Below are 23,934 nucleotides of genomic sequence, written 5' to 3'. Positions count from 1 at the left end.
CTCTGGCTCTCTCCTTCTGGCAGCAGTGCAAAAGGGAAGTTATTATCAACAGGACAAAGGCTGGAAGACATCTAGCAGCCAGGCTTACCAAGTCAGATTCATCTCCATCTTCCTCCTCCTCCCCAGACTCTCCAGACTCTTGCTCCTCCTCAGACTCACCGTCATCAATCTGCAGCCGCCATTTGCCCAAGAACAGAAAAAGTCAGTCAAGCCAGGTGTCTCAAAGTGGAGCATCACCCCATCACCCTGCTGCGCCCAGCACCCAGCCCCAGCCTGCACATGCACCAACAGAATTTCCTCTCCAGGGCAACAACTCCAAGGCTGCTAATGCACGTCATGGTATATTCATGGGGGATTGTAAAGGGAAAAGATCTTTTGACTCCAGAAGCAAGTTTTCCAACCGTATCTTAACTTCCTTCATTATCCAAAACCAGCCTCATGTCTACAGCATGTAGCATGATTTGGGGGGAAAAAAATAAATAATTAAACTGATTTTAGTGCTTTACCGGCCTGTTACAAGCAAGATCAGGAAGATGTCTCTTACTGGTTCAGTGAATCCCATAACGAAACATGGTGGGGGTTTTGCATGTGTAGTGGACCACAGACCTACCTACGTAGCAAGGCTGAAACTGGGGGGTTGGTGGGGAAACTCTCACAGGTGCAGTGGGGAGCAGGAAGTGACCATTGAAAAGTCTCACTACCACTGCTGCACTCTGTGCCATCCTGCAGGCTTAGAAAACCCAGAAATTGCCTCAACTCATGCCAGTCCTACCCCACATGTACAAGCAGTGCCCCATCTCGCTCCAAGTCTTGCACAGGACATGCGAGTACCTTTCTGGCATTGTCTGCATCGGATGCGCTGTCTTTAGAGGTCCTGTTATCATCTGCAGGAAACATAGCTGCCTGTTCTGCTCCATGATCATCCTCCTCTTCCAACTCATCAGAGTCTTCCTCTTCAGAGTCTACATCTATGCTTTCCCCATTCACATGAGGGCTGGCATCACCCAGGTCCTTTTCACTCTGAAAGTCATCCAAGCACACAAGCCACAGAGACAACATCAATTCACAGGACAGAGCAGCTGAACGCACCCCAGACCACCTCCGTGCTAGGAGCCCTAAAGCTGCCAGGGGAAGCTGGCTGAATTTCCCTCTGGAGCTCATCAGTGCTGTCAGCAAAGCCAGCCTGAGAGCCTGCCATGTGTCACCTACCCCTGTCAGTCTGGGGACCAAGGAGCCACGAGGAGTCATTCCAGACTCACGTGGCTGTACGAGGCATTAAGGGAAGGCTGCTGGGCAGGAGCCTTCAGACAGAACCCTGCAGTCCAATTCAAACATGGAAGGGCATGTCTGAAGGTCTCCGAGGGAATGGAAAGGGAAGTTAAATCATAGAGGATTTTCACACCACTCCATGAAAGCCTAGCACTGTCCTCCTTGAATTTGAAGACCAAAACTTCAGGGCATGGGTTGCAACAAGAGCAGAATTTGATCTTTTTGATTTTTTTTAAATCAAATTTATTTTCAGTATTTTTTTTTTTCAAAATTTTTTCAAAATTGAAATCGAAAAGGAGTGAGTCCCTGTTTAAACCTTTGTAAGTAACCAGTTGTTTTGCTGCACAACCTCAAGCAGCAACACTATACAGCGTTACCTTGAGGACACTGAAACAAAAAAGTTACCACGTGGGGCATGCCTGCAATCTCTCCACAGTTCCACAGGACTCATTAGACAGAAGGGGAACATCCACTGGAAAACGTTTGTTTAAGAGCTGGTATCTAACCAACCCCTCTCAAAAAACCATGTTCAAGGCAGTAAGGCTGCTACAGGCAGGATGCTGTCACCAGAGAGAAGATGCAGACTCAGAATGGAAGATGGCAACCACAGTAAGCCAGCACACTCCTGCCTTTACAGGGGGTTGGTGTGCCAGGACAAGAGACACATATGGTGACGACAAACACGTCCAGCGGGTTCAGTGCTCCCCTTACCTTGGCACCCGCAGAGGAATGAGTTATGCTCTTAAACATCTCAATCATTGTTCTCTGTTTTAACACTTTGGTCTTTTTCTTGGGAACCAGGCTATAGGTTCCCATTCTCCGTTTTTTCTTCCGAGATACTGCAGCAGCTGGAAAAGAGAAGCAAAAAACCCCCAAAGTTTGCTCAGGAATCAAAAGAGTAAAGGACAGAGAGTAGAGGCGGAGAGATGGGGGTAGATCACATTTGAGGGCACGATCTGAGAAAAAGGCTTTCCCCTCCAACTAGTTTATTTACAAGTCAACCAAAAGATGACACAGGCATATGTGCAAACAGACAAAGAGCTTTCTGCCAGGGCTGCAAACCCACCCAAATTCTGAGTACCCTCGCCACGCTCCTTCTGGTCCCTCCATCACCATACATAATATCAAATCCTTAAATTAGCCTGTGTTTGGCAGTACTGCTCCGCTGTAGGAGGCTGAATAGAATCCAACTTGCTCAAATAGATACTGCAAGGCTAATAATACCGACTTACAAGGAAAGCAATTGTACAATAACTGAAGAACACACAGGGAAAAGGTACCTGAAATAAAAAGCCGTTTGCCATTTAACCTCATTTCACACCTACTATGAAAGTTTGTTTGATTCCTTTCACTACTTTGATTGGGTCTTAATTTGTTAAGTCTCCCTTCTGGCCTTCTAATCAAATCAGTCATCACACTTCACTGCCTGATGCTGTCTTTGGTGAACACACATCAGAAGGACTCTTAGTATGGGACTCTTTTAAGAATAGCATACAGCAGGGAACAGCCAGCCTCAGTACCAGTATTATCATTTGCAGTTGCACAGCCTGTTCCTTGAAAGCATTTCCTCATCTCCCACTATGATGAAATTTCACCAAAAATGTACGAAGAGACCTCTCAAAAGAACGCTGTTAACCCAATTAATTTTATTTATAAGGCTGTAGTTCACAGTAAGCAGTTGTCGCGGTGATATACAAAGCCCTTCAGACCTGACAGAAACATCTTCAGAGTATCACCGAGGAAGACGGGATGGAAGTGTCTCCTCTAACAAAAACCTTTAGCAGAAGAGAGATCCTTGGTGTGTGGTGGTGCCTGACAGAGCAGCACGTCTACCTGCCCGCGCCACCTGGGAGGGACCTGCACCCCACGAAACAAGGGAGCACGTGCCATGCAGTCCTTCCCTGTGGAGCAGAAAACTGGTGGACCTCACTTGGGAGGCTGCTTTAACAGGGGACCGCCAGAAGACGCCCTGTACAACACCCAGAGGTGAGCAGAAGGGAGCCCAGGGGACACCAGCATCGTGCTTGCAGCGCAACAGCCACTTGCAGAGAAGCAGCCAGATGAAACGGCCTCTGCCAAGCGAGGTCTGTGGCAGCAGCCCTACCGATGCCAGCAGAAAGGAAACCCCGAAGGACATTCAGTGGGAAAAAGGTACTAACGGAGGCTTCAGTTAACGAGGTTAACCTGCTTCATCTCCCACCTAACCTCCCTCACCTCCCACTTAACCTCCCTCACCTCCCACTCAGCCACACACACACGCAGCTTTGGGAGGTGGGTGCTGCCGAGGACTTTAACTCTCTCCTTTTTACCTGTCTGCGACTTTGTGGTGGCCACATAGCTCTGGTTCTGAGGTAGTGACTGGTGAAGGCCCGGGAGAGAGGGCAACGGCAACGGCTTCCCAAACTCCAGGATGTTTTTGTTGCCTTCCTCCTTGGATTCTTTTTGATCTCTGCTGTCTCTCCCATCTTTGGGGTCTTTACTTGCATGCTGGAAAACAAAACACAGGTAAATTGCACCTCCGCAGTTAAAGAAAAAAATAATAATCAGAAAATAAACTTAATTCCTTTCTCTCAAGCATAATCTTTTGAAGACAGGACCATGCATCCGGAACAAATGCGCACAGCCCCTGCTCTGGCACATAATGGTACTTTGTCTAAAGACTGCAAAACACTCCCAGCCTGCTGCCCGCTCACTGGGTGAAGGCTGCTGCCTTTGAGGGTGAGAGGCTACCTCACAGAGGCAGAGTGGCAGACCCAGAGCAACTGCAGTCACGGAAAGGATCAGACACTATTTACACAGGCATTTGGTTGGCTTTGGAGAAGACGGACAAATGCAACAAATAACATCTATTCCCTGAAACACTCCCCAGGCATGGCTGTCACATCAAGCATGCACAAGAACAGTCTCGCAGAGATGTTTTGGAAAAGCAGGCAGCAACGGGAAGGCATCCTTCCTTTTGGACAGCATTTGGCACCATCAGATCTTAGCAAAGGCTCCCACCTCTAGCCTGGCATACAACAAAACATGGGCAAAGTTGGCATTTGTTTGATGTTGCAGGTTCATGCCACTGGCGCAGCACAGACCTGCCCAAGCTTACTTTAAAGCAGGCACTCCTGACCCAGCTTTTGCAACACCAAACAGAGCAAGCTACAAGCTCCTACTGAAAACCACGAGAATTCTGTAGTTGCCACTGCCCTGCCTGTCGCTGGGGCCAGGCTCCCAGGTCCCAAGGCAGTTTGCACCTCCTCTGACTTGAGCTTGCACTTAAGGCAAAGTTTCATCCAGCATCTTTGGTCAGGAAAGCAGGGTTCCTACAGCTCCACATCCCAGCGCTGCACCTTTGGCAGCAACCACCGTATTAACAGAGCACGGGGCAAATGCTGCCACTCTGACTTGACATTTTACACTGGATTTGCCCCTCTTATGTATTTAACAGATGACCTAGCTGCATCCACGCCTCTCCATACATCTGTCCACTCAGCTGTCAGGTAGGAGGCAGGTTTGGCAAAGATGCTCCACAAAACCAAAAGCACAGTTAGCAGACCATGAGGTCTGCAGTGGCAATGTTTTAGTGCTGCTCCATTTGCAGGAAAATACTTCCTATGGGACTTCTGAAGCAACAGCTGAAATACCAAAACAGAAGAGAGGAACCCAAGCAAACGAAAGATAGGAATAAAAAGAAGCAAGAAATAAAAACACTCTTTAAAGTCCAGGTTCAGATAGGCGCTCTCAGACACTGCTTTCAAGTGATGTGACCTTGTGAACAAATGGGGAAGCGACTGATTCTCATAATTATGGCTCTGCCACGTGCACACTGCTGGCAGAAAGCAAGGACTCGGTCACAGACAGAAAAGCCATAATGATAATCAAAAATGACCTGCATAAAAAGGCCATCAAACTGCCAATGAGTCCTGCATCAAGCCCATAACTTATGGCTGAATTGCCACATCTTCTCTTAAAAGGCATCTAGTCTTGGATTAACAATTTCAAAGACAATAAATCTACCATATCCTTTGATATGTTGTTCCAATGCTTAATTGCTCTCGCTGTCAAATAATTAAATGCATTATGCTTTTTCAACTAAATTAAAAAGCCCTGTATCATCAGAAACTCTCACCCCAAGCAGATACTTATAGACTATGGCCAACTTCCTTTTTAAAAAAAAACCACCCAACTTTCTCTTCAGTAAGTTTAATAGAATAAGCAAATTAAGTGTCCATAGGATCATTTTCTGGACACTGAATCACTTCTGAGACTGCTCCCACTTGTTCTACCCCTTCAAAATGTACGTCAGGAGTGCTGGGCACAGTATACCAATGATAGTCTCAACAATACTATTTATACTTCTTAAAATTCCCTAGTTTACAGATCTAAAGGTTAACGGTAACTCTTGGCTACAAGATTATTCTGAGAATTCCCAAGTCCCCTGGAACATCCACTGCTTTCCATTTTTAACTTAAAATTAGAAAAATGAGCTTGGGAGAGGCAGATCTGACACAGAGCTGCCTGCAACAAGTATAAGCAAGGGCTGCATTTTTTGTTCTTTAAGTGCAGGTTCTTGCAACTGGTCTCTGATAAAATGTGCTGCTACTCCAAAACATCAAGAATTCACATTCAGACCATGCCAGATGGTTTGGAAGAACGTAATCAAATTTTAAATGAAAAACTAGTATGTTATTAGCTTGGGGTTTTTCTCTCCCCCTGTAATTACAGTATGGAAATAAATTTAAAATCTTCAATAGGGCTGCTAGACAACTGTTAAATGTGACTTTTTCATGGCAATTCCAGTAAACTAGTTTTTTAAACCAAATTAAGCCTTGTGAGATCTGGATTATTACTCGGAGGCATATGCAGTAATGTTAAAGAACACGAATTCCCACAGAGAGGTGACCAGATCTCTCAGGAAGCCTGATGGGATGGGAAGCTGAGCAGGCCAGCAGTAAAACATATGTATCTCACACACACACACGTGTGTTTGTGTATAAATATATATATATATAAATATTAATCTAAGGATTATAATAAAAAGGATCAGCAAAGATTTGAAAGCACTTACACTGAGTCTTCTCACCATCTTTCATCATTCTTAGCTAGATAGAAGTTTTTACTGTTCTGGTTTTTTTTTTAACCAGAACTTTACTGTTCTGATTAAATTTTACTCTTCCAGCAAGTAAGAGTGTTCAGTGGATGAAACTTTGTATTCTTTTCGCATTTCTAATGTCTCTGAATTCTGCCACTTCCTTAACTCCAGCCTGTAGGTACAGCCCATCCTGGTCTCCAACACTGAGCCTTTATGCTCTGCTCTATCTGCTCCAAATGTAAATGCTGCTCCCAGATTACAGCAATCCACTTAAACGCAAAGCTCACAAATCCACCTGCAAGCCCCCAGCACCATCAGACGACTTCTCAAAAGACTGCACATCCATTTAGCTCCACCAAGTTCCCTGCTAGGGAAAAGGCTGTCCAAGGAAAACCTCAGGTCAAGGTTTCTCCTGCAGAAGAGGCAGGGCAGGCTGAGCAGCCACCTCCAGCCCTGCCACCCCATGCCCCTGCCCCAGGTTGGTAGGACCCATCTCCAAGCCACCTCTGTGGGCTACACAGTCACTGGCACAGCTGATAGCAGTGAACGCTCCTTCTTCCAGTTTCATGATGGATGGGTTCCTCCTGCCTTCCCGGTTCCTAGCACAAGCACAGCATCAAGCAGGTACCTATAAAACTGCTTGCAGCTCAGGATCCATCCCAAGCAAACTCTTGCTCCTTGGCTTACAGCCTCTCTTACCTTTTAACAGCAGAGGACACTCGTGCTGGCAAAGCACAAAGGGGGCTGCCAACAGCAGGCACTTCAAAGAACCCAGTGGAGCTGATTGCTAGTCAACATCTACACATCCAATTTGCTGTGACAAATGCTAACACGCCCCTGCTTCATTTTCTGAAGATCCAGAGTCCTGTGCTAAAGGTGGAAAATGCAGACCAGCAATGCCGGAGCCTGCACCAGAAGCGACCACGCCGGGAAAGCGACGCACGGCTGTCAGTGATCTGTTGGGCACGGACTGATCTGCCAAGAATACTAACGAGGCCACGCACACTTTGAGTTGCCCACATTTTTAACTAAGCAGACTCCTACACCCAGAAATTGGATGAAGATCATCTTCCTTCCCTTAAACCAACAAACATTCAAGAGAGCAGAGGTGCTTTCATCTAACACCTACATGGGCTCCACTGCAAACAGCAAAATTAGAAGCAAGAAGCACTATTCCTGACCCTTGTAAACGCCACTCCTGTGTGTTATCCTTGTCCAAAGCAGCCATGGTCTTTTTCTTTTCCCCTCAATTATATCTAACAGTCAAGCACAGTTTTCATCTCCAGTTTTAAAGAAGCACGGTGAGGAGAATCCCATGCAAAGGCAACTTCAGTCTGAGCTCCCTGTGTTCACATGTTGTCCTAACCACCACACGTGTGGGCCACTGAAGGCCAAGAAAGGACCAAAAACAATAGAGAAAGAAAGTAACTGTGTCACTACATCTTCATTTCTTGCAGCTTCTCACGTGGTATCAGCTCATTCCATGGTAAAGGCTGTAACGTCACTATTTCATGTTGGGCATTGCAAGGAATAGCCAAGTAGCTGAAGACAGCTATTCCAAGGCTCAGGCCAGCATTTCTAGAGATGCTTGTGTCTGGAAACAGCAAAAATGGGACCACAACTATGTCCGACACCACTGGGAGAAAAATAATCAAGCAAACTGCTTAGGCTGGGACATGAACAGAGAATTTTACATGTTTATAAATATTAAACTCAAGTGCTCTCTACATTTTAATAGGATCGACCATGTTTCTATTATTGGCACTTAAGTCCCCTACCGCAGCAGGGAGAAGTTACTAAAAATGGCAAAAGACAGAATATCCCTTTTTTTTTAGCCTTCCCCAAAGCAAAAATACAGAATAAACAAACCTTACTAATTAAACCCCACGCTAATTTGATAGACTGCACGCTGCATTCTTACCACAGCCCAGCAATTAAGAGGTCTTTCTATTACCAAATCAAGCAAGCTAGGAACAACCGAAGAGAAGCCAGACCAGAACTCCATCCGTGTGCTGCTGCAAGGATGCAACGACACCGGCAAAAGTCCCGCAGGTCCTGCTTTGGAGCAGAGCAGCTTTGACAAGTGCCGCAGGAGTGCTGTTCGCTCTCGACACCTGAAACCATCTCCAGCTTAGACATACGAGCTGCCTTATTTCTCTTCTTTTAAGGACTTTCATCTCCAGCACAGTACGAGCTTGAAACCAAAGCCAACTAGCCAGGAGGACTAAACTAACTGCCACCGCCACCGGGCAACACAGCAGCTGTCACGGAGCAACCCGCTTCTCTCCATCCATCACGCAGAGGGGTAACGAGATTTGTACCAAGGCGCTGCCTTTGAACACCACAAAGCAGCAGCTCCCAGGGGTATCTGCCTCTAACAACTGGTGAATGATATTTAAGCAAGAAATATCAGCCTGCTATAAAAAATTTATCACAAGCAGATGACAGCGCCTGTAGGAGCTGTAGTGGTGTTACTCTCCCTTTCCTCCACTGCTGCAGAATTACACTTTTCACCACCAAATTTCAGCGCAGCTGCCTGGGGATTCCAGCCACTGCCTAAGCCTTACCCTGGAGCAATAAAAAAAACCTGCATGGCTTTGGTCTTCATCTAGACCAAACAAGCTGCCAGGCTGATCCACCTATTAACGCCCTTTTATCTGCAGATTAACAAGCCCATTAGAAGCGGGATTCTGGTGCGACTTGGTTACAATTTGTGTGCGGTCATATCTGCATAAAATCGTAGCAGTTTAGGCTGCCAGGCAGACTTGCTTAAGTGTAGACGTTCCTAAACCAAGCTACAAACATGCATTTAATGGATTTCCGAACTTGCATCGTTCAGAGGTGTGTGCTCTGCTGGGTCAGGGGGAGGACACCCCACTCCTCATCCCTGTGCCCTCCTAGATGGAGCAGCTCCAGAGGAAGGGAGTGTCACACACCAGTCAAAATGAAACCGGGTAACACAAACCAGTTTCCACAGCAAGCCTCCTGACAGAAACAGGTCTGCTGGTGACCTGGGACTGGGACAGTTATTTCTGAGGGCTGTGGTCAGCAGCTGGAGCAGCCACCCAGCCAGTGTGGCCGTGTCAGCAGCACAAGCACAACCAGTTAAATATACAATTAAAAGTACTGCGCAATAGCGTTCATTTCCTACCTTCCTCTGCAGTAAACCCTCTACATAAGAAGTCCAGGGGTAGCCTATAGCCTCATCATGCCTGAAGATTTCCCACAGGGGATATTAAGCTGTGGCCAAGCTCACAAACATGGACTTTGCACTGTCAGTCTGCCTGCGCACACCTGGGTACCCATCTGGAGAGGGTTCCTTGATGGGTGCACCTTCCAGGTCCAGACAAGCTGACCGCAGCATTGCAATCAGATGCAGACTCTATCTCACTCTGCTCTGTACTCTCTTTTTATTTTTTTCCCCCCAAGGAGACAGTATCTCCATCACCATTTGAGTTTTCTGCATATTAGAAGGTCTTAGCCTGCTGAGCAATCCCAGATGCTTGCGAACCACCAACTGCCACCTGCCTGGCCCCCAGAGATGAACATGAGATGTTCTTAGGCCAGGAGCTCCTGCAGAGCATCCCACAGACCTTGTCAGCACACTGCTGCAGTACTGCTGGACATTGACATGGAAAACAATACAGCAACAGCAACACCTGTGTGCACACAGAAAGAAAGCAGTTTACCAGTCCTGGGGTCAGATATTTAGTGGCAACGCTGCTTAAAGGTATAGTTTGATGCATACTGGTAGAAACACCAACACAAGCAAAGTGTCTCCTGCTCCAAGCTCCTCTTTCCTTCCTTCCCAGTCTTTGTCTCCACTAGTTAAACTGGTACTCTACATTTTGGACTCACACTGTGAATCAGGCTGAGAGATTAATGTCATGGATTTCTGCACTATTTCTTCTGACAGTTCAGTTCCCCTGACCCCATCCTCTGCACAGCATAAAAAAATACCCCCAGGGACACACACCTCAAACTACAGCCTCGTGGTCACCACATAATGAATGGATACGTAACTTGGAATTCCCAATTCAGCCACCTGCTCTTCCTACCTCAAGAGAGAACTAAGCATGCTTTCACTACCTTTACCATCCTTTATCCCTTCCAGACACGTCTTAGTGGTATTAAGCTCAGAAACTGGAGTTTCTAAGCAGGAGGGGCCTTCTCCAAGCACAGGACACACACACACACAGGCATACACTTGCCTTTCAGTCTGTTGCCTGGCCCTGGAAACCTTTGAGTTCTTAATGGGATTGTAAATGAATGAGGAAGTAAAGAAAGATTATTCCAAAAGGTGCAAAACTTGTGCAACTGCGCTATTCAGAAGGGGAGCAGAAATGATGCTGCCAAAAACTCTTCTGAGGTCTCTGTTCAAAAACCACCTTAACATGCAACAATATCAATTAAAACTGTCACCTGTTTCAGATTCAGCTTCGATCCCAATTCAGGAAGCAACTCCTAAACAGAGAAAAAGCTGGTTAAATTTGTGAGAAAATTATTTTCTTCCTTTCAAAGACCAATCCACATGCGCAGGAAAAGGCTACCAAGGTCCCCTGACAGCTATTGGATTACAGAAAATAACTTCTTGGCCCCAGTGGGTTTCTGCAGGAGCCAGTGGGAACAAATGTTTACACCCTGCAGACAACAAAATACCTTCCTCCCCTCCTCCAGGCAGCACAGGTCAGCAAGAACAGTCTACCAAGAAAACAACAATGCTTTAAAAAATATTAGCGAAGAAAATTACTGTGTACTGTAACGTCAATTCTGGGTGATTTCCACAATTTATTTCCTGGAATACAGCACCTGCTATGGTGGTGTTTTTGAAGGGGAAAAAGTATGAACGTGGAGGGTGGTGCGTGAAAAGTGACTGCAGTGCCGTGCTGCCGAGCCTCTTACAAGCAGCTCAACAGAGAAATCATCAGGACAGGAAAATGACAACTAGCAAGGACTCTGCTACCAAAAGAAAATAGCATGTAAATTCGAAAGACAATGGGGAAAAATTAGGCAGCAATTATCAGGAAGGCTGAACAAAACAGCTGTTTCATTGTCTTGCAGACACGAGATCAAATCTTGGTTTCACATTCAGATGCTAAGGCTTGAGCAGAGCACATGGGAACAGCCTCTTCTTACCACCCTCCCTGCGAATTTTGTTTCTCTCCCTATTTTAAGCCCCAGGGCAATGGGCAGAGGTGCTGAGGACAAGCTGTGCACCCAACAACTGCATGTTTCAGTTTTTGAAGCCACTGTTACTGTGTGAGCAAGTAATGATCAACAGCATGGTCACAGCCACTCCAGCACCCGCACACTGCAAGCCTTCGTAGACGCAGCACACAGCTTTCTAGAGACAAACCTTGAAGCCCAAGGGGCTGCACAAAAATATTCTTTTGATGTATCATCAAATATGAATGAAGAAAACACTCCCTCCTAACCTCGCACTCATCTTTTAGAAGGGAATTGCCTCTTTCAATTGCTCAGCCCCAAGGGATCCCTCCCTGTCAAATTCCACAAGGGTCTGGGGGTTTGCCCGGCCTAATTTAAGCGCACAACAGGCTGCTGGAGGAAAGCTGAGAGGCAGTTTTGGTCGCAAAGCCTTGTTTGGGTAGGAGACAGCCTTCTGCGAGCTTTTCATCAGGCTGCATGTACTGCATCTGGGCTTCCCTGCCTGCTAGCCAGAAAACACAGCAGGGGTGCAGGAGCGAGAGAACCTAAATGCAATCAGGGGAAGAGAGAGGGGAAATCAGCGGTTTAGGAGAATGGTTGAGAAATCATAGCAGGCGTGGTTTCTGCCCTCCTGCTGAGGCTGGGTGCCCACGAGGTTTATAATCTTGATGTGCTCTTTGTACTCCCACCTGCTTCCGGAGGCACAGGTGGTGCCACAGCCAAGGGCACCTTTCCCCATCTGTGGCTGGCTAGGAGCCACCCATCTTTTTTTTTCTCCTGCCTTCCCCTACTCCAAACCACAGCGATTCACAGCTTTGAGACCTTCACCTTGTATTATTGCTGAGCTGCAACACGTGGGTGCCACCTGAGGATCACTTTGCATGTGCTGGGCCATGACATGCTGGGAGCTAACGACAATCCATTGCACCAACCCCTACGAAGCTGCAGCAGCTTCCCATTTATTTCTGGGTGTGACTCACATTGCCAAGCAAGGCTCGTAATCCTTTCCTAGGTGCAGGATACCTAAAGGCCAGCCTCTCTCCATCATTAGCACAATGAGAGGATCTAGCTCACTGCAGCTAAATATAAAGCGTCACAGGGCTGGAGACCAAGTGCTCACAGTGGAGATCTGCCTGTTCCAGTATCCATTCCCTACCTTTGGCAAAAGAACCCAAAAATAACCAAAAGAACCAAACTTGGCCAGTGACAAAGTCCCGTTTCTGTTCACCCTGCTACAACATCAATGCACCAGATGACTTCCCATCTCCTTTTGCCTCCTAGAAAAAAAGGCAGAACTCTGTTTAAGCGATGGTAAATCCACCCCTAAGCATTCTGGAGTGAAGATTTCTGAACAAGTTGCATTACTGCAGGCAACAGAGAGAGAGAAAACATCATCTGGTTTACCACTGTAACGATATGGCAATGCAATCAAGTTGCCTAACATATCAGCTTCTTGACAGCTTCCGAGCTTAGGAGAAGCCTCAAGTTAACACGCTATGCTTAATTTCCTTTGGGTCAAACTTGTAAGAAATATAATTTGTTTCACAAGCAGCTCTGGATTTCAGCTGATGGCTGATGAGCGATACAGCCAAGAGAGAAAGGCCATTTAGTGTCTCACATAAATCTGTCGGAGAAGGTAATTGATCAATTACATATTTAGAAACACACTGGGGAAGAGGGCTGATGGTAGCCATGTGACTGTTTTAACGCCTCTGTCTCTCTGTAGGAAGAGAGGGAAAAAACAGAAATAAAATATATGCAATAAAAAAATAATCAATCCACTCAGCAGGACACCTCCGAACTGCAGGTGTTCCCAATGCAGCAAGGTATCCCTCTCACACACACAGAGCAAGCCAAGAGCAATCGCAGCAGCCCATATACATTACCAGGCTAGGGGTGGGTTTAGGCATTGTCTTCCGTGCTCTGTGGACCTTGACTTCAGCGTTAGCAGCGGTGGCCTTTTTAGCATCCATGTCCTTACTGCCCTCCCCGAGCTTGGCTGGCATCGTGGCTTGCATCTGAGAAAAGGAGCCCACAGTTCTCCCTTTGCTTGCTCCTCCTGGAAGGGTTTTTGCAGCATGGCCGGTGAGAGAAGCAAAGGTGCTGGTAGTCCTTAGAGGTTGCTCCTGTGCCATCTGCTTGGTTAGAATATATCCATTGCTCCCTGTTACAGAAGTCTGTGTGAAGTCATTAGCTTTCATATGATTTTGCTTCCCAGTCTCGCCATCTCGTTCAGAAATGCCATTTTCTGCTATCCTATTTAATTTAGTACTGGAGTCCTGCTGGCTCACTTTCGTATTGTCCTGAGTGTTTTTAGCTGGGTTTGGGTGGCTACCAGCTTCACTGTGCTCACAGGAACCATTGGTTTCACCGTCTACTGCCATTTTTGGTTCCCCCGCTTGCTTTTCTGTAGCACTTTCATCTGCAGCCATGGCATTAAACCCTGGAGAAAAAGGGAGGGTAAGGAGGAAGAGAGGAGGAAGAAAAGGGTCACAAGCAGTATCAACACTCCAAAAAGAAGGTACAGCTACTTACAGTGGCTAACGAAGAACAAATCTCTCCTCCAGAACACTGCTTGCTATATGTATAAAGATATATTACACATATATCTCTCCATTTAGGTTGCTTACCTACCTGACTGGCTTGCCTGGATCCTCAGATGGTGAAAACTGGGGTGGGTGGCTCAGTTGAAAGCAGTGCACTCACTCTCACTTGCCTCAGCTGCAGATGTGGCCATTTATTCCCCAACTATGGATTTTTCAAGGTAAATATTATCTTTAGCTTTTCCAATAACTACATTTATTGGACCATATGTCAACACCTCGCATGTCAAACAAAATGCTGTCCAATCTCCCATTCAGATCTCTGGCAAAGCTCTTCACAATGCCAGACTGAGACAAGAAAAGCCTGCTGGTGGGGCTGTATGGGTGAGCTCTTGTGGCACAGACACAGCTGAGCAGCCAAATGTCTACATCAGGGCTCTGCCACTACATGAAACATTGCAAGGAATAACCCCCTGGCCATCACAGCTCTCCTGGCAATGCTGTCCACTGGAGACTGGCTCTTGCGCTCGGATGAAGCAGCGCAGGAGCAGTGTCATTTCAGAGGCAACAGCCAGAGTAAAGACAGGAGCGAAGCATGTTAATGCAATCCTAGACTAAAATAATTACATGATTCAAATGCAGCATGACTGACTAAAAGCTCATGCACAGATAAACCAGGAGTGTCCATGTAAAAAGACTGGGTTTTTTCCTTCTTTCCAAACATTCTTCCCCCATCGATGAATCTGTCCCATCAGAGATTCCAGACCTGAGCTGAAAAAAATCCAAGTACGAATGCCATGCACTTGCAGAAAGGTTTCCAACATGACAAACTAGCAGCTCCCCAGGCAACCCCGAGTGATAACAATTCACTGGCACGATCAGTAAAATGATTAAATCAACCTGCTGTTAGGGATTCCTTGTATTGTTTTCCTTCCAGAGGCCAGACAGTTATGAAAAGCATCACAAGAAGTACCAGCAAAAGCTCTGTTCGAGTGGGCTGTCAAAGCAGGTAGGACTGATTCACAACCAGCTCAAATCACAGCAATTTTCACCTACAGTATTCAGAAGGAGCCCAAGTCAAATCAACAGACAACGCTGCAAGTCAGACCAGCACGCTGGGTATCAGCATCTTATTTCATGCTGCTCTTGAAGCCCAAACACTCGAAGGAAAACAACACCCTGAATGTCTCGACCTGGCAAAAACCTGATGCAAGGCTAAAGCATGAAGAAGATCCAAGATCCTGAATCCCAGGATGTCAAGTCCAATATACCTGGGCTGACTGTTCGAAGCCAAGCTCTGCTGCATGCCCCCAAGCACAGGCAGCTCAGTGCAAACATCTGCGGGGAGGAGAAGCAGCGCTGCACAGCTCGCCAGAACTGCTCTTCCCAAAACGCACCACATTCCCTCTCCAGTCAGTGACAATTGGGAAGAAAAATCTCTCCCCAACTATTTGAGGGCCTCCCCCTCCTTTCTACCCCTTTCCAATGCATTCATTCAGTCCATCTCCTTACCATTGGGTTGACCTAAAAGACACTGATACAGATTTCTGCACAAACAGCACTGCAGATCTAGACTCTAAAAGCATTCTAGTACCTGAAACAACCGTATTATTCCCTAAACTTCCTGGGTTTGGTGTTCATCTGAGATTTAAAGACAAACATTTCCAGCACCAAACTGAAAGCCTCCTTAGAACCGGTCAATACGCTTAGACCACCCAATCCGACCTCCAGCTTGAAGCACGGTCAGTGCTGAATTCAAACCCGGTTGGTGAGGGCTCTGCCCAGGTGGGTCTCCAGGACCTGCTGCAGTGCCCAACTTGCTCCAGCCTAGTCCTACCCATAAATTACAAGAGGGACAGTCCTAGTCCTGGCTCCGTATTTCCAACTGAAAGCCACAGACACTGGGCACAAAGCATCTTACTGGAAGGTGTCTCCAGACCCTGATGACGAGCGGTATCTCCTCGCTGGGGTTCAACTCTGGCTGTTTTTCCCGACGAGACACCTGCACTAAGCAGTCCATTCCCCCCAAACTCAGGCTACCCAGTCTGTGACTGCCTCCCATGCGGAATCTGCTGGCTCAGAGCCTCCAAAAAGAGCTCCAAAACAAGCTCCTCGGTGCTTGCTGAAGCACACACAAGGGGGCAGAGGCAGAACCCCCACCTCCAGTAGGCAGTAACTGACTGGCTTTCCAAGCATGACTCAAAGCCATCATCTCCATCTGCTGCCCTCTCTGAGCACCCAAACCACCTTCTGTGTACTGAAAGCTCTGGTAAGACACACAAGGGTTTGTTTTGGGTAGCAACAACTCTGGGAGAAGATAAAGTGCTAAGTTTTTCACTCATTTAACTATTAGCAAGGTCTTGGACAGAGGGAACCAACAGCCATGCCCTTATTCTTTCAGTCCTTGTTTCTCTTTCCACAATCAGTGTCTTTAAAAGGTCATGCTGTGGCCATTTGCTGAAACAGTTGTTTAAAGTCAGTGCCAGAAGAAAACAAAAAATGAGCTCCCTAACCACAGACGGAGGTTTCTAGCACTCAGCACTAGGCACCTGGAAGAATGAAGCCTTCAATATTTGTTGATTTAAATTCTGTGCACTCCCACCACAGCAGTCAAGTAACTGCAGTGGCTGTGTATTAGATAAACTGTAAAAGCAGAGGGCAAGAATTGCTCTACCTGCCACAAAGGTAACCAAAACAAGGTAAATTAGAGCACTGCCTTAGGGGAAAGAGTAACTGCATTCCTCCAGAAAACGCCACAGACTTTATGAAAAATCTATGAAGCTAAAATTAAAATCCCACATACGGTTTCCCACACACACACACACTCTCATTAAGTGTGCAAAATGCAATCTGGTTGGGGAAGTGCCATCAATCCCCTATAAACAGGCACCAGACATCCAAATCTGTATGACTAGAGATTTGACAAAAGAAAAGAGGAAATTCCATAGTCCCTGAAGTTGCGCACAACTTCACAGCAGTGGTCAGGGGTATGGTTTTGATTTAACAGGATTACGCACCCACTCTGCCCTGCCGGAGGTGACTGCTCACATTGCAGGGCAAAGCAAGGTCCCAGGGCTTTCAGCTCCAGCCCCAAACATCTGTGCTGCCACCGGTGGGGTGTTACGGTTCGGTGCCTAACAGACATGCATCCACATGACAAAAACTATCATGGCAACTGTCATCACCCAGCGCGCTGGCTGGCGAGAGTCAGCAGAGGCCAGTGGGAATGGGAAGAGAGACCATGTCCCTCTCCAACATCCAAGAAGTCTGAAACACCGCAGGCAGGGCTGTCCTGAGCTGCTGCTTGCTTTGGGGAAAAACCATTTCCACCCTCCTGCTCCCTTTTCTGGCAGCACTAAAAAAAATTGATAAATAGTTTGGAACAGCGTTGTTTCCTGCAGACTGAGCTCCCGCACAGCTCCTGCGAGAAGCACCACAGCCAACCCGCCCACTGGAGGAGCTCGGCATCCCAAGGCGCTACCTGGACACTGAATGGAAGAGACCCCACGAAGAACTAGTTTCTGTCAGGAGCTACATTGCTTAATAAGATGTCGTAACCCCAGTAAGCTAGTCTGGCTTTCACAACCAAAGTACCTGGTCTGGTAACAGGAAAATAGGGGTTGCCATCCCAGGCTAGGCTACTGTTCCACTTGCCATGATGCTCTGCCTCTAACTCCGTTGCTCCATCCTTCTGTCACAGGACACGTCTGCAAGTCTGACCACGTTCAACAAGTCTTAGCTCCACTAAATACACATTTACAAGCATTGCTGAATAGACACAATTCAATATATATTTACACTTTTGCTGAAATATGGCCTATAGATGGGGATAAGAACACAAAACTAGAGACAGCAGGAACATCACGATGGAGAAATACTGAATAAAACAGCTTAGAGAAGCTCTTCAACAGCACCAGACAGCTAAAGAAACACTTGTTCCTGATGTGACCTTTACATCTCCCCTTTTCCATTATTAAAAAAAGGTTTCACTGCAAACCTGCTAAAATTTTGGCTTCAAATCCACCTTGTGGCAACAAGTTCTCTTCTTGAAAATGCTGTTCAACAGCTCTTCTGCTCTTGCGCTGCAAGTGCGACTGAATAAAACCCTAAAATCAGTATTTCTCTAAAACTTTACAACTTGACAGCGTTCATTCCTTCGAAGTACACCAAAACATTTCCTCCATATCCACTTTTCACTCCAACTCACTCACTGTTCTTTAATCTAACACCATTCTTTCTTTAATAAAAAAAAAGAAGAAACGTAGAAAGATATAGCCTATGTCCACGGAAGTGTAACCTCATTTACTAGAAGCATCCCAGTATTTTCAGGGCTCCCTTAAGCATCCCCTACGCCATATGCAGCAGTAGCAGCTTGCCACATTGACCACAATGCTGCCTGCATCCCGATTCAAGCATTTGGTATTAATTTAAAATCCAGCAACGTGTAGGACAGGTAATTTGCCCAAGAGATTTACTTTCTGTTATGATGCGCGTTCTTCCAGGCTGCAACAAACTTCAGCAAAGGTGTATTATTTAGGAGCTTGACTGCATTTTAGTAACACAAAGAATTTAAGACTCAGCAAGTCATGCAGATCATTATCCCTGCAACTCCACGTGGCAAAGAATAATCAGAAATATATTTAAATCACTTAGCTGAATTAATAACTCATTAAAAGCAATGCAGAGTTCTCAGCCCTCCCACCTCTCCCCCGGCTCAAGCAGACCCTCTGTGGAAGTTTCAGTCTTAAGCTTTCTTCTTAATATCATAGTCATTCAAAATTGAAATGATATTCCCATGTAGAGAACAGAATCCTATGGAAGTTGGGGAGAAGCTGTCACACAGGATGAGGACACCTCATCAAATTTTAGGTACCTAAAAGGTATCTCAAACACCAGGGTGCCCTAAGCCACTGTTCCAACCAACGGAGTGAAGGTGACGGCTCCAAAAAACCACGTTCTGACTTCAAGCATCTATCTTCAGATAAACTAATCACCACCAGACATGCCTACCACGTAGAAGCAGAAATTAGCTGGGCTAGTTCAGAATTACCGTAACTTCAAAAAATACCCCTAAATTAGGCAAAATGAAACCCACCTCTGCTCTCTCAGCCCAGACTCCTGCAGTGAGGGTTCTTCTCCACTGCCTTTGCCTGTAAGGCTTCCAGCCCTTTCAGCAGAGCCAGACCTGGCTCCCGTCCTGCCCCGGAGCTCGCTCCAGCCTGCCAGAACCTGCCCAAGGCACAGCCTGTCTAACAGATGTGCTGCCGGCCCCACCAGCCAGCCCAGCCACGGCCAGAAGGAACCGAATCGCCTCTGTGGGACCAAAAGGGATGAGCAGCCACCAGAAACTTCCCACATTCAGACAGCCAGACGATCAGCATAAAACTGTGTCTTACTTTGAGAACGCTCTAGTCTGAAATGTTGGGTTTTTTTAAATTCAGATCTCACTGCTCAATGAGACAAAGTAAGAAAAAGACCCAAGCATTATGAGCCCTTATGCAAAGGCCAAAATGCAATCATCACTAGTCCGAGGGGAAAAAAAAAAGAAAAAAACCCTATCCTACAAGCAAATGCACTAATATCTGATCTGGAACTTTTACACGTTTTTCTGAACAACTTGGTAGAGGCAAGACACCCCGCTGCCCACGGCTTGCACGGTATTTTCCACACATTTCAAGTGCCCAGCACGGAACACAGGGCAGCTCAGCAGAGCCATGAGGCTTCAGCCGCCGCAGGAGAAACATCAGATTCTGAAATAAGCAAAGACTGAGCATCAGTGAAAAGCTCAGGATTCTGAAGTGCTGCTGTACAAGTACTACACACATGCATATTCCACATGTGTTTTACCTTAAGCACTTTGCAGATGATCTTTAAAACACCACAGATACCAACGTCATTTATTCAATACCCAACTATCCTGCTGGATAAACTTTTAAGAGCAGGAAATGCACCTGCTTATAATCCTTGTGTTGCAACTGTTCCCTCCACCCTTCTTCCTCCAAGTCAAAAAAAAAAATTTTTTTTAAATTGTCAAGTAGAGAGAAGCCCCACTGACACAAAAAAGACTGAAACCACACAGACTAGAGAGGATGGGTGGCTGGAGATCCTGTATCCACTGGAAAGGAATGCACCACCTCTATCACTAAAGCCAAAAAGCGGAGCATTTTGAAGCCAAGAAATGAGCAGAATTATGTTCTCAGGGCAAAATTCCTCTCTGGGGTGAGTTACTGATGTTCTCTTCTTTCCCTCACCCCTTTAAATCCGTGAAGGCAGGTGATATCCATACAGGAGCCTGCCTTGTATTTCCAAAACACAAGTGCCACTCCTCCCAGCGCCCTGGAGCACTGTCACCCTGTGGCAGTATCACTGCTTCCCATCTCCTCAGACACACTGAGAGTCAAAACAGGAAAAGAAAAGTTAAAAAAACAAAAGAAAAAAAGAACAATTTGTGCTGTGAATGCTCAATACTGAGATTACACAGGCTGGGTAAATGGGATTCAGCATCTTGCTGGTGGGCTGCCTGTGAATACCGGCGGGGACTCAAAGCAGTTTAACAGCCTGCGTGAAATTAATTTGTTCCTTTGCCGTGGGATCGGGTCCACCGTGTTACAGCACTGGCCACAAGGCCTCGAGCCCAGCTGTGACTGGGATGCTCCTGCTCTGGCAGCCCTCTGGGGCTGCCGGAGCTCCGAGCGTTCCTTCTGCTGCCGCAGCCTGCCTGCTGCAGGGCACAGCCTCCCCTGGCACAGGGGTCTGGAACACCGAGAGCACCTGGGTGCACATCTGGGTGAACATTTAAAATACCTAAGCATCATTTTGCTCGTCTGGTCTCCTGGCTGTCTGTCGGTCTCAGCAGGGGATCCAAGTGCTTAGTCTGCTGAGGCGAGGAGATTATTCTTTTTCTCCTTTTAAAGCGGCCATCCCTGCACCTGGGGATGCAAAGGCTGCAGCTGCTCAGTGGAAAGCAGCACTTCCCTCACTCATGGCAGCTTCCTATCTGTAGTAAGAAGGAGAAAAAGAAATACACACACCAGAGAAGGGGGGGAGGGGGGGCCTCCAGGAATTTAAACCTCTGACACTCTCTAAAAGTAGTTTTCAGTTTATTTGAGAGCAAAGTGACTGTGCACGTCTCATCCAGCACTACGCTCCAGCACCGTGGCTCTTGTAAAACAGCTGCCTCGGGTGAAGTCTCAGAACGCTGAGGCTAATGGAGAACTTCGTTACCAACTCCCCTTCCTGCTCCTTCGTGCCACTGCTTTAGTGGAACTTTCCACCTCTGGGGCTGGGGAATCAGAAAAAGATCGGTTTGCCTTGAAAGGTCAAGTGAGATGCAGCACAGGGTTAGAAGCTATGTACATTAGGAGAAGAACTGAAATCACTTGTAATTCTTGCAAAGAAACCACTTTTTAATTAGTTTCTCTCTGAGTCAGACTAAAGACAATATGGCCTAATAAAACATGAGAGCAACTTTTTTCTGCTCATCTCTTCAATCTCCCTGTCAAAGGGAAAGACGGACCTAAACTCACACCCACATGTAAAACCGAACTGGAACATTTCCCCACAACTGAACTGGAACGTCTCCCCAAGGACAACAGAACAGTCTCATGCATAGCTCGTTTTTTTCTATCTGTATTGAGCAATTTTACACAGAAGGGGACACTGAGTCTAGCGCACAGCTTACACTGGCTTCACGCGGGCTGGGACTCAACCCCAGAACTGGAAATGGAAGTGCTGGGAACACACAAAGATCTTGTTTCTACAGATGTACGCTAAATTTATAGTTCAATTATTTCTCTTCATCAGTGCCAGGATCAAGCCAGAAGAGGACATCCCAGCTGGTAACACACTGCATCTCTGCAATACCTTCCACTGGCACAACAAAGAACAAAACACCACGACTGCCCACCCAAGGCTCTCCGACGCCCAGGCTGCCCCCCAGGAGCACCCTCCCAGGCCCCTGCCCCAGCCCACTGCACCAACAACGCATTCCCTGCGGCAGCAGCTACCGTTGCCACAAATGGCAGGATGGCACACTGAGGACAACCAAGAAAGACGATGTGCTGCTTCAAACCAGCAGATGATAAACTGGGGCAGCTCAGCTATTGCCCTACAAGAGTACAAGCCTTCCCTGCAACCAGGGATCTTCACAGAGATCTCCAACGTGATGGTGATCATCAGTGGTGGAGTCAGACAGCAGTCGTAGGCACTGCTGCAGTGGCGCTGATGTGCCTTGCTTGGGAGACAGACCCCCTAAATCTCATTCAAGGCTGCAAGCTACTGAAATTTCCCGGCTCCTCTTGGACACAGACGTGTAACTTGGAAAAGGCCATTCAGAGAGGCAGCAGCAGAGCTATGGTATGTGCTAATACAGTGCAAATGGGGATCTGATACTGACCTCAGTACCAGTACCCTTCTGAGTCAAGGGGGAGTAAAAAGAGGGAAAACCACAATAATTCACACTAAGTCTTTAGCCCAAACAGCACCTCTAGTCAGCCTTTGGATCTGCAAGTTCAAGCCCCTGAAAATTTTAGATCCCAGGTTTAATACTGACAGATAACCTGCCAAGGGGATTCTCCCAAAGGGACTAAAACCCAAAACAGATCTAGCCTTATGTTGCAGGCCAACGTTGTTGCCTTTAAAGGCCATCTAGTCCAACCCCTCTGTAGGGAGCAGGGACATCTTCAACTAGATCAGGTTGCTCAGAGCAACTCAGCTTGGTGTCATCTGCAACCTTGCTGAGGGTGCATTCAATCCCGCTATGTCCTTGGATGAAAATATTAAAACTGTACTGGTGCCATCCTCCTCGCTAAAGGAAAAATAAGACTATTCAAGCAAACTTAAACAGAGAAATCTCAAGACTTCAGAGTGCTTTTCCAGTCTACACATCCCAGCTCCGTATGCTGCCACTCATCCCTGAGTCAGGAAACAAGGCTCAAAGAAACTATTTCATGCCATCTTGCAAGTCTGCCATAATGACTTCATGTTTATGCAATGCTCAAAAATATAAATTCTCTGCCAATGCTAAACACTGTTAATAACAGACCTTAGGGACTGCTAATCGAACTCCTATGATGATCACAGCTGGGTAACGGAGGTCAGCAAAGAACAATGCATAGAGCACAACAACCACGCAAATACGCATTGTCTTTTACACACGTGGTACGGTTGGGAAGAGAAGGGTACAATCTGAACACTGCCACAAAAATGGAGACTGCGCAGTTCTCCTTTTAGGACCCTTCCTTCCCCTGTAACAGGACTGGACAATAAGCTGCAGTGATTAGAATTTGAGCACCTTGGGAAGCCTCGAGACCTTTCCTACCCAGGGACCGTTTTCAGCTCCCTTTTGATACACAGCATTTGCTTCAATTAAAAATCAGTCAAGATATACATGGCACAGAAATGTCTCTTCCCACCCTCCTCCTGGATTTTTACCTCCATAGGCTCTTGACACTTACCTTTGGATCAACCAAGAGCTAAATAAACTAACTTTGTAGTCCTGAGCCAAGCAAGGCAAGGGATCGAAGCAAGAGCCTCCTCCCAGAGTAACACAACCTCCCACGGACACCTCAGGCTTCGTCTCTGGTCTGCCCAGACCAGAGGTCCACACGCAACCGGCGTCAGCAGCAGCGCTCACATGCTCCCAGTTAATATGCAAGCACTGCAGCCACATCTGACACGGCACTCAGTATTTTGCCTGCTCTGAGCTTCACTTTCTAACTAGAGCAGCTTGACAAAAAATTATGCTAGACAGAAGAGCAATAAAAAGCAATGCTGTCCTCACCACACCTGAATTAAGTTCAAAATTTTGTTTCTATCTAAGACTAGGTATTTTGATGGGACTAGTTCAGTGCTTTTCAAATGCTCTATTATGGAACG

The 23,934-nt window shown here is 46.7% G+C and overlaps 1 protein-coding gene across 20 annotated transcripts in view; it reads right to left on the bottom strand.

The window, feature by feature from the left end:
* EHMT1 (euchromatic histone lysine methyltransferase 1) overlaps positions 1-23,934 on the bottom strand; it is a 121,476-nt gene that overhangs the window by 37,396 nt on the left and 60,146 nt on the right. For 15 of the 20 annotated variants that reach the window (XM_055719954.1, XM_055719957.1, XM_055719961.1 and 12 more), the window contains exons 3-8: positions 13,402-13,958; positions 10,772-10,813; positions 3,579-3,756; positions 1,981-2,117; positions 832-1,020; positions 89-169 (exon numbers count right to left, since the gene is read on the bottom strand). In XM_055719954.1, coding sequence (XP_055575929.1) covers positions 89-169; positions 832-1,020; positions 1,981-2,117; positions 3,579-3,756; positions 10,772-10,813; positions 13,402-13,958 — 1,184 coding nt within the window. Of the gene's footprint in view, positions 1-88; positions 170-831; positions 1,021-1,980; positions 2,118-3,578; positions 3,757-10,771; positions 10,814-13,401; positions 13,959-14,149; positions 14,264-23,934 lie in introns of all 20 variants that reach the window. The other 5 variants (XM_027809443.2, XM_014282384.3, XM_027809452.2 and 2 more) reach the window with 2 other exon arrangements.

The sequence above is a fragment of the Falco cherrug genome, chromosome 9 (genome assembly GCF_023634085.1).
Source record: "Falco cherrug isolate bFalChe1 chromosome 9, bFalChe1.pri, whole genome shotgun sequence".
NCBI classification, from domain to species: Eukaryota; Metazoa; Chordata; class Aves; order Falconiformes; family Falconidae; genus Falco; species Falco cherrug.
This window is presented reverse-complemented; position numbering and strand designations above follow the sequence as displayed.